Source organism: Falco punctatus (assembly GCF_963210335.1).
Source record: "Falco punctatus genome assembly, chromosome: 5".
NCBI classification, from domain to species: domain Eukaryota; kingdom Metazoa; phylum Chordata; class Aves; order Falconiformes; family Falconidae; genus Falco; species Falco punctatus.
In genome coordinates, this window is record NC_137584.1 from 6,142,236 (window position 1) to 6,156,346 (window position 14,111).

The 14,111-nt window shown below is 39.6% G+C and overlaps 1 protein-coding gene across 3 annotated transcripts in view; it reads left to right on the plus strand.

Annotated features, from left to right (window-relative positions):
- RARS2 (arginyl-tRNA synthetase 2, mitochondrial) overlaps positions 1 to 14,111 on the plus strand; it is a 46,079-nt gene that overhangs the window by 21,465 nt on the left and 10,503 nt on the right. For all 3 annotated transcript variants that reach the window (XM_080389375.1, XM_080389377.1, XM_080389376.1), the window contains exons 9-14: positions 1,137 to 1,292; positions 3,173 to 3,279; positions 3,909 to 4,004; positions 6,351 to 6,411; positions 10,535 to 10,611; positions 11,863 to 11,987. In XM_080389375.1, coding sequence (XP_080245501.1) covers positions 1,137 to 1,292; positions 3,173 to 3,279; positions 3,909 to 4,004; positions 6,351 to 6,411; positions 10,535 to 10,611; positions 11,863 to 11,987 — 622 coding nt within the window. The remainder of the gene's footprint in view (positions 1 to 1,136; positions 1,293 to 3,172; positions 3,280 to 3,908; positions 4,005 to 6,350; positions 6,412 to 10,534; positions 10,612 to 11,862; positions 11,988 to 14,111) is intronic.

The following is a 14,111-nucleotide window of genomic DNA, read 5'->3' on the forward strand; positions in this document are numbered from 1 at the left end:
CGAGAGGGGGAGCATTGTTCTTGGAAAGGGTTGAATTTTCCCTCTACTCTAAATTTCTCTGTGGCAGAACTAGGCAAACATTAATCTTTGAGGCTTGTCAGCAGTGCTGTCTGTTCAAATCTCTAAAAATCTTGGGACATAAAAGGAAGGGGAAAAGTTGAAGAGTTTTGCTGTGGAAGCTTTTTTTTCTTAATAGGCAGAACCCATTTGAGCAAGGTATTGTTGCCAAACTTATTGTCTGAACGTTGCAGGAGCGAAGTTTTTATAATTAGTTATTTTTTATCAAAATGGCAATGATTTGGGGATTAAAACTCTTACAAAGACTTAAAAGTTAAGCAGCATTGAACTATTTGGGTCTAAATACATAGTGTAACCACTAGTTAATTTAATTATTTTTATGTAGTACTTCAACTTTTTAAAAACTCTTCTACGTGCTTTCAAGATGCTGTGTGTGGAAAGCAAGGAATCATTGTTTGGGTGAATATTTGACCTTTAGATATAGAGAAATATGGTAATGAGTGGGAGAACCAAATTTGCTGTACATAGGTAAAGTTGGCCAATACAAGAGTTTGTAATGCTTTTAACGAACTGACAGTGCGTATGTGTGTCTAATCAGATGCTGACATTCATATACTTGACTTCAGCCACAGAGAGGCAGCATGTATTAATACGAGTGCAGAGTACTATAAGTAGCTTCTGGGTCAGAAGTGGAATTGGTTTTTATGGGCTTGTAAAACATTGAATCTATCTAGGATTTTGCTGCTTCAACTGCCATCTGAAGAAAAGTCTCTGGTTTAAAAGTCTGTGATGGTTTCCCTTTCATGTGTACATCATAAATTCTTCCATATTCTGCTGCCACAGTTGTTTCAAGATTATGAGGAAGATGATAGTGACAGCAGTAAGGAATTATGGCATTAGTCTTGTTTCAAGATAGGCTGCACATTTTCCTGTTGGAATTTGGACTGCTCGTTCATCCTTTTTAAATGGGAAATGTATTCGTTTATCATGTCTTTAAAATTTTGATGTTCTAAATGTCATCTTTAAATGCATTTGTATTGTTCTTGTAGAACTTTGCTTATTTTTATTGGAGGAGAGGATTACACAACTTCAACATTTTCAGTGTCATTATATTTTAGGTGTATGTGCAGATTAACAAAGCAGCAGAAGATGAAAACACAAAAAAGCTGGCTAAGGATTTCTTTAGAAAACTGGAGGAACATGATGAGCAGACGTTGTCACTTTGGAAACAATTTAGAGACTTCAGTATTGAGGAATATGTCCGAATTTATAAGGTACAAACCATCCACTACTTTTTCTGTGTTGTTGGTAAAATAGTCTCTATTTATTGCTCCATCAATCTAATTGCACAGCAAATTTTTATCTAAGAGACTGCCAAACAGTGAACGGATGTAGGAACAGAGATTGCTTGTAATGTTGTCAATTCATTGCCTTTCCAGTAAACTTTACAGTGTTGCAGGAAAGCTGTTCCTCAATATGCCAGATTATGCCCTGTTTTGTTTGGAAAAAGCACAGTAATTTATTTAACATCCAAGCAGACCATCGCTTTAGTTGCTGACACTCTAGATAAATTTTATTTAATGTAGTCCATGTAATTGAGCCTTAGATTAATTCTCCCTTCTCAGGCCCTGAAGCTAGGAGTATGATGCTAAGCAACAAAGCAAATGAGTGTTAGATAAATATTGTTTAGTTTTGCTTTACCTTTGAAGTTGGCAACAACCTGCTAAATTTAACAGTTTCCATGTAATAAATTTTATTAGGAGATAACTCTGTTTTCACATTTCTGATCTAATGTTATAACGAAGAGCTGTATATGTTGCAAATTAAATTGAGCGTACGAATTACAGCAGCAGGAGTTTACAATAGTAATCCGTGCATAAGTTACCTGCAGGTTGAGTTGAGCTAATACACAGCCATGTGTTGCATACTGTAATCTCAAGAATGGAGCCATTGTCCACTGTTTCATGGGAGATGTTTGTGCCGCTGGCCACAAAATGAATATTCTGAATTTGGGAAACAGGAGTCAGATACACCTTCTGTGAATGAATCCGGTCTCATGGTATTAATACTAAGTAATCTTACTCAAGAACCAGCGAAGTCCATCTGAAAAGCAGCTAATGTTTTTCTTTCCCACATCCTTGCAATGAAATTCTGGAATGAGTGCCCAGTTTTGATGGGCTTAGATATTTTTTTTCTAACTTGCAGCTCCAAAGAGTTTGTGACTCATTTTGTGCCAGTTCCTTCTTCTAGTATTATTCTTTACTTAAAATTGCACTTTTCCATCTCCTTCCTCAGAAATTGTTCCCATCTTCTTTCATCCTTGATTGCAAAGTTAGTGACCTTCCCCTTCCTCAATAATCCATTACCCTGGCTGTGCTTTACCGGATTCATGCCAAGTACCCTAAGTTAAGAGCTCCTAAGTGAGAGACAGCCTTGATGATTCTAGTGGGAAGCTGACCCCTTAGGGTGAGTGGGTATTGGGCGGCGTATGCAGCTGCATCGTGATGGTCCCTCATCATCGATCACATGATGACTGGTACAGCTAGATATTTCTCTCCCAACTCCGTTCAAACTAAGAAGTATTGAGCTGATGGACTGACAGATTTGTTGCCCTCAGCTGAAACCCTTGTCTTTTGTACTGTTACATTTGACCCAGTTTTGATAGTTAAGGTCATCCTTTCTCTCCTAGGTATACCCTCAGCCTTCCTAGTAATGGTGATTTCTGTATGCTCAGCAATGTTTGTGAGCAGCTCCTTTTTTAAATTTCTTTTAGTATCCTTTTAAAACAGGATTGATTTCACACCCAAGTAACTTCTCTGCAGTCCACTGGTTTTGCCTCCATCCAGCACAGCAAGTTAGAGACCTATCTCAGAATTGTACTAATTGCTCTATCCAGTTTCCACCTGATTTCTCATGAACTTTATATCCAACGCTGTATTCAACTCAGGGAGATTAATTCTAATGCAGAAATCAATTCAATCAAAATCCAAACATTCTTTACTTTTAACAACGAAGTGACATTTCCCGGAATAAAATTAATCTTTGCACTCTCTCTGGTCTGTGACACAGACCTATCGTCTCACTTAATTTGAAGAAATAATTAGCCTCAATCTTAACAATGTTACCGTTCTTTGATATTTTTGGAACTTTTCAGCGTCTAGGAGTGCACTTTGATGAATATTCTGGAGAATCTTTTTACCAAGAGAAGTCCCAGGAAGTTCTAAAGATGTTGGAGGATAAAGGACTCCTTCAGAAAACAATGTATGAACTTGTTATTCAATCTATTGGCTAATACTTAGCATCTATTGTCAATACTTAATATTCAGTTGCATTTCAAATGAGCTATGATGACTGAGGTTTGTCATAATCTAAGGGGAAGTGTTTTCTTTAGATGGTTTTGGTAGCTGTTCTAGTAGAAGACCAACAGGATTTGTGCAGTCACAGCTAAAAATTAAGGTTGCCTTTCCTGTGGCTAGCACAGAAGCTTGGCCATGACAAATTAGGTACAATGACTGTTCAACTTCTCATGGCCTTTTAGGCTGTTAATTGGTTGGGTATCTGATGTGCCATTTAATGAGCAGAATTAGATGAGATCCTTGCCTTGATGAAGGAGCTGCTGTCTGAACTGGGATGGAAGCTGTAGTTGTGGAATGCCCCAGAATGTGGGCAGACAGCTCCCTGGCATCAGCAGTGGTGACAACAAACTTAGAGGAACAGTCTTCAAAAATACTTAAAGGAGACAGTCATTCAAAGGAAAAAATGAGATTGTCCGGAGTGAGAGGGGTTCCATGGCAAGGCACCTTTGTTTTGGTTCTGACCTCTATCTTATCTCAACTTACCTGTGTTCAGGTCTGGTTGCAGTTACTTCAGTGTTTTCTTTCAACTTACAGAAAGGGGACAGGAATTGTGGATCTTTCGGAAAAGAAAGACCTCTCATCGTTTTCCACCGTCATGCGTAGTGATGGGACATCTCTTTATATAACAAGGCAAGTAAGCTCATCTGTTTGCTGCCATTTATTTTGCCAGTGAACTTTTACACATGGGTACGTTTGTAACTGATAGTACAGATTTTGAAGCTTTTTATTTCTGACATGGGACACGTTTGCTAATGACTTATCATAACTAGAAGTAGCAATGTAACTACGATGGGATGAATATGGCTCGGGAAAAACAACTGCTTTTAAATACTTTTCCTCCCCTTAAGCAGTCTGTTTGTAAATCTCCTCTTTCCATAAATCATGCTTTCTCCAGCTACTGACTGAAAATAAAGCTGAGAGATCTCTTCATCTAATAACTACTTCCATATAATGAAGGTTTTAGAAGGACCTTCGCTTAAAATACTTATTGACAGTGTGATGCAGAAAAAACCTGGCTTGTTCAGCCATGTCTTCATTGACTCAGTGGACCACCAGCACTGTAACGTCAATTTTATCACTGTTTTCCTACCTTCTCATCAGTATCCTAAAATTCCCCTTGGGTATTTTCACATGGAAGCCTTAATAGTTTCTTTGTGCTAGTAACGTAAATAAATTAGATGTCTAGCCCTCAGGGTAAACTGTGTACAGCTTTTCAGGACAAGGGTATTAGATGCTGCAGTCAATCCAATTAGGGAGCTGCTGAATCCTGTAGCCACTTAGAGGCAAGGCTGCCACAGCTCCATGCCCACAGGTCCAACCAGTAGGAAGGCTGAGCCTGTTGTTCCCAGTAGGCACACAAACACACAGACAAGATATATATATACACACACCCCTACATATACACACAGCCAACCAAACAGGGCAACACAGACAAAACCCGTCAGCACTCAGGATGAACAGCCTTATTTTGTTCCTCTCTGGCTGATTATGTTGAAGATCTATTGGTGTGAAATAGACGTATGTATGTGTGTGTATATATACACATGTATGTATGTGATATCATTTATCTACATAAGTAATATACATATGTATTTTATGTACACACAGTGTGTATCCCTCCAGTAGCTGAGCTTCAGCGCTCAGTCTGCCCGTTAGCTGGCCCCTGTATTCCCAGGTCTCCCCAGCTGCTGGCACGTGGGGATGTGAGCCCCCATGGCCCGCAGCTCCAGTCCAGTTGCTGGTTACAGGCACAGTGGATCCCTCCAGTAACTGAGCTTAGGTGTGCAGTCCATCCAGCAGCTGGCCCTGGATCCTCACTCTCCCCTGTTGCCTCCTACAACAGAGACACACGGTACATAGGCAGGTTCGGTCAACACCCAGGGCCATGGTCTCTCGGCAGTTGGCCGGGACCCCCTGATGCCAGCAGTACAGACTCATCCTGGAAGGCACACGCTTGGCTCCTAGAGAACTTTACCTGCTTGCTGGCTACTTCAGCTTGATATTTCCCATCAGTCATACGTGGGTGTGCATGCCCTCACTCCAGCTGTTGACAGCAGAGATGCCTCTGCCCCAGTGACCCATGGTCAGACTCCAGGTGCTGTCAGTTTCACTTACCTCCAGTCCCTTTGGTTGCTGGCACCACAGATGCATGGCCTATCTGAGCTTTAGTCACCAACTCCAGTTGCTGATACTTAGACCTCCAAACACATATGCACACAGAAGGCAGACCTCCTCACCCAGGAAAAGTTTGAAATGGTGTTTAATGGGAAGACAGGGAAGACTTAATAGGTGCAGGGCACAACCGGACAAACATACTAACTAGCAACCGGTTTACAAGCCACCTCTTTCTTCTATCATCTTCTCCCTGTCTTCTCCCATCTTTGGTTCCTCCTCTGAGCATCCCATAATAAGGCTTGGGCAGCTGCAAAATGCTTTTCCTTTGCATCCCATGTATCCTATGTCCCTTAGGCAGTAACCTCCCTCAGTCAGAAGGCAGTCTGGAGAGCTGCTTCTGGTGACCCCTGAGGTGGGTTTCAGACTGGGACATGGGGCTGGTGGCTCTTCTGTGACAGCCCTGGGAGGGTCTCAAGCAACTTGTTTCTCTGTGCTACTTCATCTGTGTGAAGATGAGCTTTTTATCATACAACCTGACACTGGGCGCTGGGTTAGTTTTCCAGGAGAGGGTTGTTTCTCTCAAGTCCCAGCTGATTTGATTGTCCCAGCAGGCAGGCAGAGACCAGGCTTCCTCTGTGCATAAGAACTGTTTCCTCAGTAATTTTCATAGCTAGTGGTTTAAAAAAACATTTCAAACATGTCATGAACAAAGTATACATTTCCTCTTTTTTGGGTGAGACATACATGGATCCTTCTAATCAGGCAGTCCTCTCCCCTGCATGAGTAGGTTATTTTGCTAAGAGGCAAATAATGAGGTATGTTTCAGGGAAAGTCCAAATAGTTTCTCATTGTCTCTTTCAGAGATCTTGCTGCTGCTATAGACCGAATGAATAAGTATAGCTGTGATGCTATGATTTATGTGGTAAGTAATTCTAGATTCACTGAACGCTTTTGAGCCTGACTCTCTCAAATAATCCAGGGGGCCTCTTGCTCGCAGCATGACTTTGGCATATGGTATTTTTGGCAGTTAAATAGATGTCCTTACTGCCCAGCAGCTGTGCCTGAATGTGGCAGTGTTTCTTGGTTCCGTTTCAGTTCGTGACCCACAGAATGGCTGAAAAATCAGCTCTGGAGTTACTCTCTGTTATAAAAATTAATTGTAGTTAATTTTAAAGGAACTTTTACTCAATTAACATTGTAATTGCTTTATAAATGTTGTAATTAATATTTAAACAAGTCAGGAAAAGTTGCTAGCGTTGTAAAGGGTTGTAAAATGTTAATTTAGAAATTGAGGAATTAATGGTCTAAAAAGAATCCAAGAGTACTCTAAAGTCCTGATATCTTATCTGAAATGTAAATTTTTATGGCTTTGAACAATGCCTCAGTTCCATTATGTAGAAATTGCACATAAAGTACTGCTTAATCAATCTGGATGAAGCAGTTATAGGCAGGGATCTTTTTGTATTTTTTGGTTTGATTATTTTGCTTTTTAACAATTCCAGCAGTATTAGTAACGAATGGCAGGATCATCTCCTCACTTGTGAGAAACTCTTTTTTGCTGTACTGTTACCAAGGATATATCACATAATGCTCCTAAATCTTCTGTTTCCCAGATTTAGAAAAAATATTTGAAAACCATGTTCTTTTATGTGAAGTCAATTAATAAGTGGAAAAAAATCTGCATGTTGCTTGTGATGTGTTTGGTAATGCCCATATGTCTTTTCTGGTACAGCTTCTTCAAAAGTGAATGTAATGTTACAAATACCATGATTCAGGGGAGGGGGAGAGATCAGTAAGCATAAAATTAAATATACAGATATTGTAAAGTGGGACTTAGTTAAGTCACATGCCTCCTTTTATCTTTGGTCTTCAGGAAGTTTCCAGTAGCATGCCATTCCCACATGTGGTCATAGAACAGGGATTTTTTTAGTTGTGGGTTTTGGGGAGAATTGCTGGGAGATTTTTTTGCCTCTACTGACTGGGATGTAGTAGGTTCACTGGCATCAAAGAGCAGTGTGGTTGTGAAAGTGCAATACGCAAGGAGTTAAGGAATGCCTCTGTGTATTTCATGTGGGCAGGTAATTATTTATATTTGTTATACTATGAGATAGTAGGGACCAAGGGAGAAGGAACAATTAGAAAGAAAGAAAATAGTTGGGTGGGTATTTGCACAAATTAGGATGTGGGCTGAATGTTAAACTCATGGAGTGAACACGTGTGGAAGCAATAGTCCTGAGTGGACTGGCTGCTGATAGCTCAACTCCAGTAACTGTTTACTTCCTTGCCTGGGCCTTTGATCTGCTCCTACTCCAGATACGAAGCAAAACTGGCCTGTGATGCCATCAGTGTGTCTGTTACAGTCCGTTACAGTCAGTGTCTCGTTCAAGTTGGAGATGACAGATTAGCCTGTCTAGGCCTTGCTAAGGCTGCATATTTTCTGGGTGACATGTTTAGTATTTTTATCACTTCTGACTTTCTGAGGGCTGAGAAACTGGGTCATAAAATGAGAGGGCAATAACATAAACTGTTAGGAGAGTCCGTGGGACAGACAGCCTAATGAGGGAGCTGCCAGCCTTGCTGAGCTTTGCTGCTGTTTTGTGGCAGTACTTTGTAGTGGATTAGGACTTTAGTCAGTGTTACCAGCAGTAGGAAGACTTAATGGATTTAAGTGAGAACACTGATGATTTTAGTCTTTAATTATTAAATACAAAATGTGTTTCAGAATCCTGATCTTGTTACAATAAAATTATTTAGAGGCTCTTGAGTCTTACTTCGTACGATCATCTTATTTTCATCAGATCAACTTGTTTAAAAGAACATTAAATTGCTTTATTAGTTGTAATGCTGTAAAGCAGTGCATTCACCAATTTATATTTTTAAAAAATCGTAGTTATTTCATAAAAATGCAGTGATAAGAGCAAAATACTCCAAACATTTCAAAATGTGGAATGAGTATTAAAGAGATACGAAGATTCAGTTGGATGTTGCACTCAAAACAGGAGATGAAAATGCTTTAATACATGAAGAATTAAATATAATCCACACTGTCAGACTGCAGACTTCCCCCTTAAAGCCTTTAACCACTGACATGTTTAATTTGGGGGCCTGTAAGGAAAAAATTGCCATTCTTCATAGTACGTATCTTCTTTTTGAGCATTTGTGTTATTTTTGCCATCCTATGAAGCTATGACAAAAAAGTAGTTTTGTGAAATGGTAATGCCTGCAGGTTCATCTTTTTTAACCTACTTACACATCCATGTTTTGAGTATTACTTTCCAGCAAAGATGAAGTTGTGTGGTACTTCTAATATTTATTTCCATCCTTTTTAAAAAATTTGGTTTTCATGCCATTTTAATTATGTGGATTGTTCAAGCATAATAAACGCTCATTGTTATGCTTCTTGCAGTATCACACCACATCCAAAACCACAGGAGTTGATGTTTAATTTTCAGGTGGCCAGCTGAAACCTGGAATTCAGCTTGTACTGCCTGATAGATAGTCTTATCTTGGCTTTTCATGATCTTATTTCTGTGGGAGTCTAAAGGATTATTTTAAAAAGCTATTAGATTATTATTAGATTATTTTCTGTTAATGATTTTAAATATTATTCTGTATGCTATTTCTATATATGTTGGTCGAGACAAGTAGTTAGAAACTTAAGTTGGCATTTGGTTTAGTTTTAGCTGAAAATTCTGTTCCCTGAACAGTCATGAAGAAGCAATTAGGTTCAGAAGGATTGGGGTCTTTTGTCAGTGAGTATTGTCATGATTTGTCACAGTATCTACTCACAAAAGACTGCAGTCCTTTAAAGAGGCTTTTAAATGCTGTTTCATGGTCCAGGTGGTGAGGGACAGCGGTTGTGCACACAAAACCAAACCAAACCAGTTTCTGTCATGGAATGTATAATCTCTTGTAAAACAGATCAGAGACAAATTCAGACCTAGGGAGAAGCAGAGGAAACAGCAAGGCAGCATTGGCTGGTACAATGAGCTGGCCTTAGCCTAAACATTGTAAAGTTTATTGTGAGATATTTTAGCAAGAGAGATCTGGCTTTGTTACAGATACAGAGAGCTTCTCTTCTATGTAAGGTGGAAAACAGCTTGCAAGGCCTTATTTGAAATGCTGACCGCCACTATCCATTTATCAGCCTTGCTTGTGAATTGGCACAGACAGAGGTGATGTAAAGGAGTGAAGCAGTTTATGAGGAATGGTGAAAGAGGAGGCTTCGTGCAATGGGGGAGCTGAGAAAGCACACAGATTAGCACTTCACTCACTGCTCACTCCCTGTCTTGGAATGCCAAACAAATAAGGAAATAGTGGTTATTTGGTTATCACTGCGGTGTTTTTTAAGGAGGGATAAAGTAGTCTGAGTGATGTAGTCAAAGCAACTAGGTAGGAAAGTGAACTTCATGCAACAGCTTTAGCTAGAAACACATCTAAAGATCATTGTTAGCTATAAACTGCTGTCAGAAACTGCTTTAAGTCATAGGAAAGGTGAAAGAGAGCACAAAATGCATCATTAATATGAAAATGTGATTGTACCTTTTTCTTTAATCATGCATGATGTAAAACTTTACAAATCACACTGGAGACAATAGAAACTAGTGGATTCTGAAGACAGAAATCTTAGAGGCGTTGTTTCTAAGCCAAAGGAACCTTAAAGTTTGGTGATGTAAAACACGGGAATATAACAAGAGCATCAAGTTTCTGAAGTGAAAATGGAGGTATTTTGTTTGATGGGCAGTTTGTAGGTTATGTGAAACTAAAGAATGTCAAGGTTTCATTTCACTTCATGGCTTTGTCTTCATGACCTAGGTAGGAATAATCATTTTTGAAAAGGTAGTTACTTTTTCTACCAAGATGCAAAATCCCACTGTCATAGATTCCAGCTCTCACCTGGACAGTCTTACCTGTCTCTATAGGTCTTAATTCTGTTTGCAACGAGTTACTGGTACAGTATCTGTGGTGGTGTGTGTTTGTGTGTTAAAAGCTAGTCTTTATCAAACTTGGAATGTTTTCTGATACACACCAATTCTATTCCTTAGACAGATAAAAGTCAAAGTAATCACTTTCAACATTTGTTCCAAATACTGAAGCTCATGGGTTATGACTGGGCAGAAAGGTATGTATTTATGAGTCTTAAATACTTATTTAAAAGAATGGGTAATACGTACATTGGAATTTCAGTAGAGTGCTCTTTTGAAGAGAAACTCCTGATTGTGCCCACCTACACATCATGTATGCATTTTAGACAAAGCTAAGCTAGAAGGTGTGGTGCTGGTGTGCAACTAGTGAATTCCAGACATTTGGCCTGTAAGACCCAACTAATGTTAGTTCAATAAGGAGGAAAAAATAAGAAAACAAACTTCCAGAATTCTGTGCAAATGTGGGCCTCAGGTCCTCGGCACCAACCTCTTCATTCTATCTGTCCGCCTCTGCTGGTCTGCTTTATTTGCAAGTAGAGACATCGCCATGTGTTTTGGATGTGAAAAACAGCCATGTCTCTCATTTAACAGGTTTTTCATAACTGCTTGATATGGAAAAGGGGAGAGACTTTATGGCATAGCTTCTGGGATATGGTGTGGTCATATGTTAAACGATTACTTCTTGAAGTATGATCTTTAAGGAGAGATCTGAATCTGAGTTTAAATCATGCTTCAGGTTTGAAATATCTGTTGCAGGGAAATGTATCCCTGCTGTTATTCATTGTAATTACCAATCTTGTTAGCAATCTCAGCAAACGTCAATAATGGATCTGCAGACTAAATTATATTCCTCTCTGATAGACTGCCTGTCTTTTGTGGTTAAATACAGGATTTTAGCCTTCAGGAATTTTAGTCTGCCTCCTTTCACAGTGCTGAAAGTTGCACTAAAATTAACTTAGGTTATGGATCCAGAATAATGTTTAGGATTATTGTGAGCAGAAGCAATGAATGTTTTATTATTAGCAATGATTAACTACACTTTTAGTTTAATGTGGCCACAATAGAATTATTATGACGCCCTTTCTAATCTTATTAACAGATCTGTGTTGCCACAGTAATTTGATCTGTCTACCTCTTGCCTCTCCTCAATTTATTGCAATTTACTGCATTGAGTCCTCTGAACTAAAGCTAGTAGCAAGAGAGGTTCCCAAGAGCACTCAAATGACCAGGTTATCATAATTCTGATCATAATTTTCCCATTATATAAGTATGGAGCTTTGGTTGCTGAAATGAGAGTTTCTGATTATATCACCAAGCTTCCCACGTTGGAGCACTATTTATTCAGCTGTTATTGCTGTTTCCTGGTAGAGAATCCAGCTCTGAACAAACACTGCAAACATTTCTCTTGATTAAAATGTAATCTTAGGTCCTGCTGCTTTTCAACACAGGTGCCAGCATGTGTCTTTTGGTCTAGTTCAAGGGATGAAGACTCGGAAAGGAGAAGTAATTTTCCTGGAAGACGTTTTAAATGAAGTTCGCTCAAGGATGTTACAAAACATGGCTTCCGCAAAAAGTTAGCTTTTTCAGGTCTTATTAATTTCTTTTGATGTTCTGTGTTGATCAAAATTGTGTCATCTTTTCTACCCTTCACTTTTCCCTGGATCAGTGATATCACAGTGATATGCTCTGATCTGTGCATTTTCTGTATCTCCCATAACGTAAACAATGTTAAAATAATCCTTTGCAACTCTGTGAACTTCCCTGAATTACAGATTTGCAAATTTTAACATTGAGTGAAACTAATTCATCATGCTTTTGCACTGGGAAGGAAGTACCTGCCTTTGGGGGACAGCAGCTGTTTTTTCTGGAGGAAGGAACTAGTCAGTAGTGGGGCTGTGGCCAGAGTTCAGGGAACAGTCAGATTTCATCCAAAGGATTTGTAACTCTTACAGTTTTGTCTGGCAAAATTGACTGTAGGTTGTCTGCAACTGCCCTGTCATTCTGCCAGCCTCGTACCTGTTTCCAGAGCCCCCGGGTCACTGCTCTGCTGCAGGTCTGCTGAAAGGGGACCTTTGCCTGCACCTCGGGCTGGGGCTGGAGAGCTGGTTCCTCTGGACGCAGTGAAGATCCGAGCAGTTCCCAGTGAGATGCTGCCCCCTCTTGTGCTTTCTGGTTACTTCCTGAATCGAATCAATGAACTGAGCCGGTTAAGTAAAGTGCACCTTCCTTGCTCTGCCTCAGTTTTTTTTTTAATCCAGATAATTTTGCTTGTAGAGTGGACCAGGCAAAGGGGGTGGGGGTGGCAGGCAGAATGATAGAAGGGTGACACTCAATTCAGACTAGTTCTACTGCAGAGAGGAACGGACCTTAGAGCTTCAGTTTAAAGTTAGTATTAGCTGACTGCAAAGGAAACTTACTTTTATGCTGGACTGGACTGACACAGCAGAAGCACGGACCCATGTTCCTTTGCACAAGCAGCAGGCAGAACAGCTAAAAGTAGTAATGTATTGCTGGCAGTGCAGCATTACCCAGAGTTCATTCATTAGATCCTAAATCCTACCTGAGCTTCTAGAAATTTCCCCCCTTATATTTGAATTCCTCCCTCACTTCCCCTTTCCTAAATTAGAACTCTTAAATCCCTGACTCATAGCAATGTCTTCAATGTTTGAAAAGTGTTTGGTTACACAGTGAAAGGTATTACAAACTTTTGTGTGGCATCAAAATGCCTCACTGTCATTGAAAGTATTTTGGGAGCTGGGCATCTTAAGAACCAGTGCTAGTTTTAAAAATCGTGCCTGTGTGGAGCTGGAGCTGGTTAGTTAAATGCCTTTGTATAAACTCTTTCATTTCTATTAGCTGTACACAGTTCTTCCACTATTTACGTTTCCATTATTGGCATCTTTTTTCTTTCTTGTTCGTCTCCATGAATCCTGCTGGCCAGGTAAATCTTCTGTATGATGCCTATTTCTTTTGCCGCTTTATTTTCTTTTAGATAGCTTTGTCTGTGTCTCATCAAGCATTTAAACAAAAGCCTGAATTCTGAGGCAGTTGTTCTGTTTTGAAACAAATCTCAGATATGAAATGTAATAATATAATCTAAACATATTTGTCTTTGAATGAATAGCCAGTCAGAGACTTCTCAATTATCCCCACACTTTTAGTCCTTTCTGAATTTTGTAAATAGCAAAGGTATGAGTAGGATGTACTACTCAAAGTTGTCTCAGTTGGCTTTGCTGACCCTGGCACTAAGAAATAGCAAAGCAAAAGACGGAAATTAAATGTACTAAAACTGTACTGCAGAACTGGTGCACCTTAAGTGGTGCCTTAAAAGAACAGCTGCATTCTCCGTATTCTTCTGTTAGTGGGAAATCGTCTGGGACATGAAATCTTAAGCTGAATTCTGCAAATTTAATAGGTTACATATTCCATGAAAAAAAATTGCCCTTGGCCCTTGCTAAAGTGGAACACATTTGCCTTGTAAAAGACTATGATAACAATCCTTCTTTCTCTCCAGTAGAGACAGACAGAAAGAGGAGACCCTGATAGAGTGCACTGTGATCTGAGTTTAAAAATAGAAAGCGTTAGGTATGTCAAAAGCTTCACCTTCTTACTAGGCAAGGTTCTGGGTCCAAACGTAAGTAATTGATTTCCCAGAAGATCCAGAATCTAGAGTGCTGTTATGTAGGCAGTTTACTGT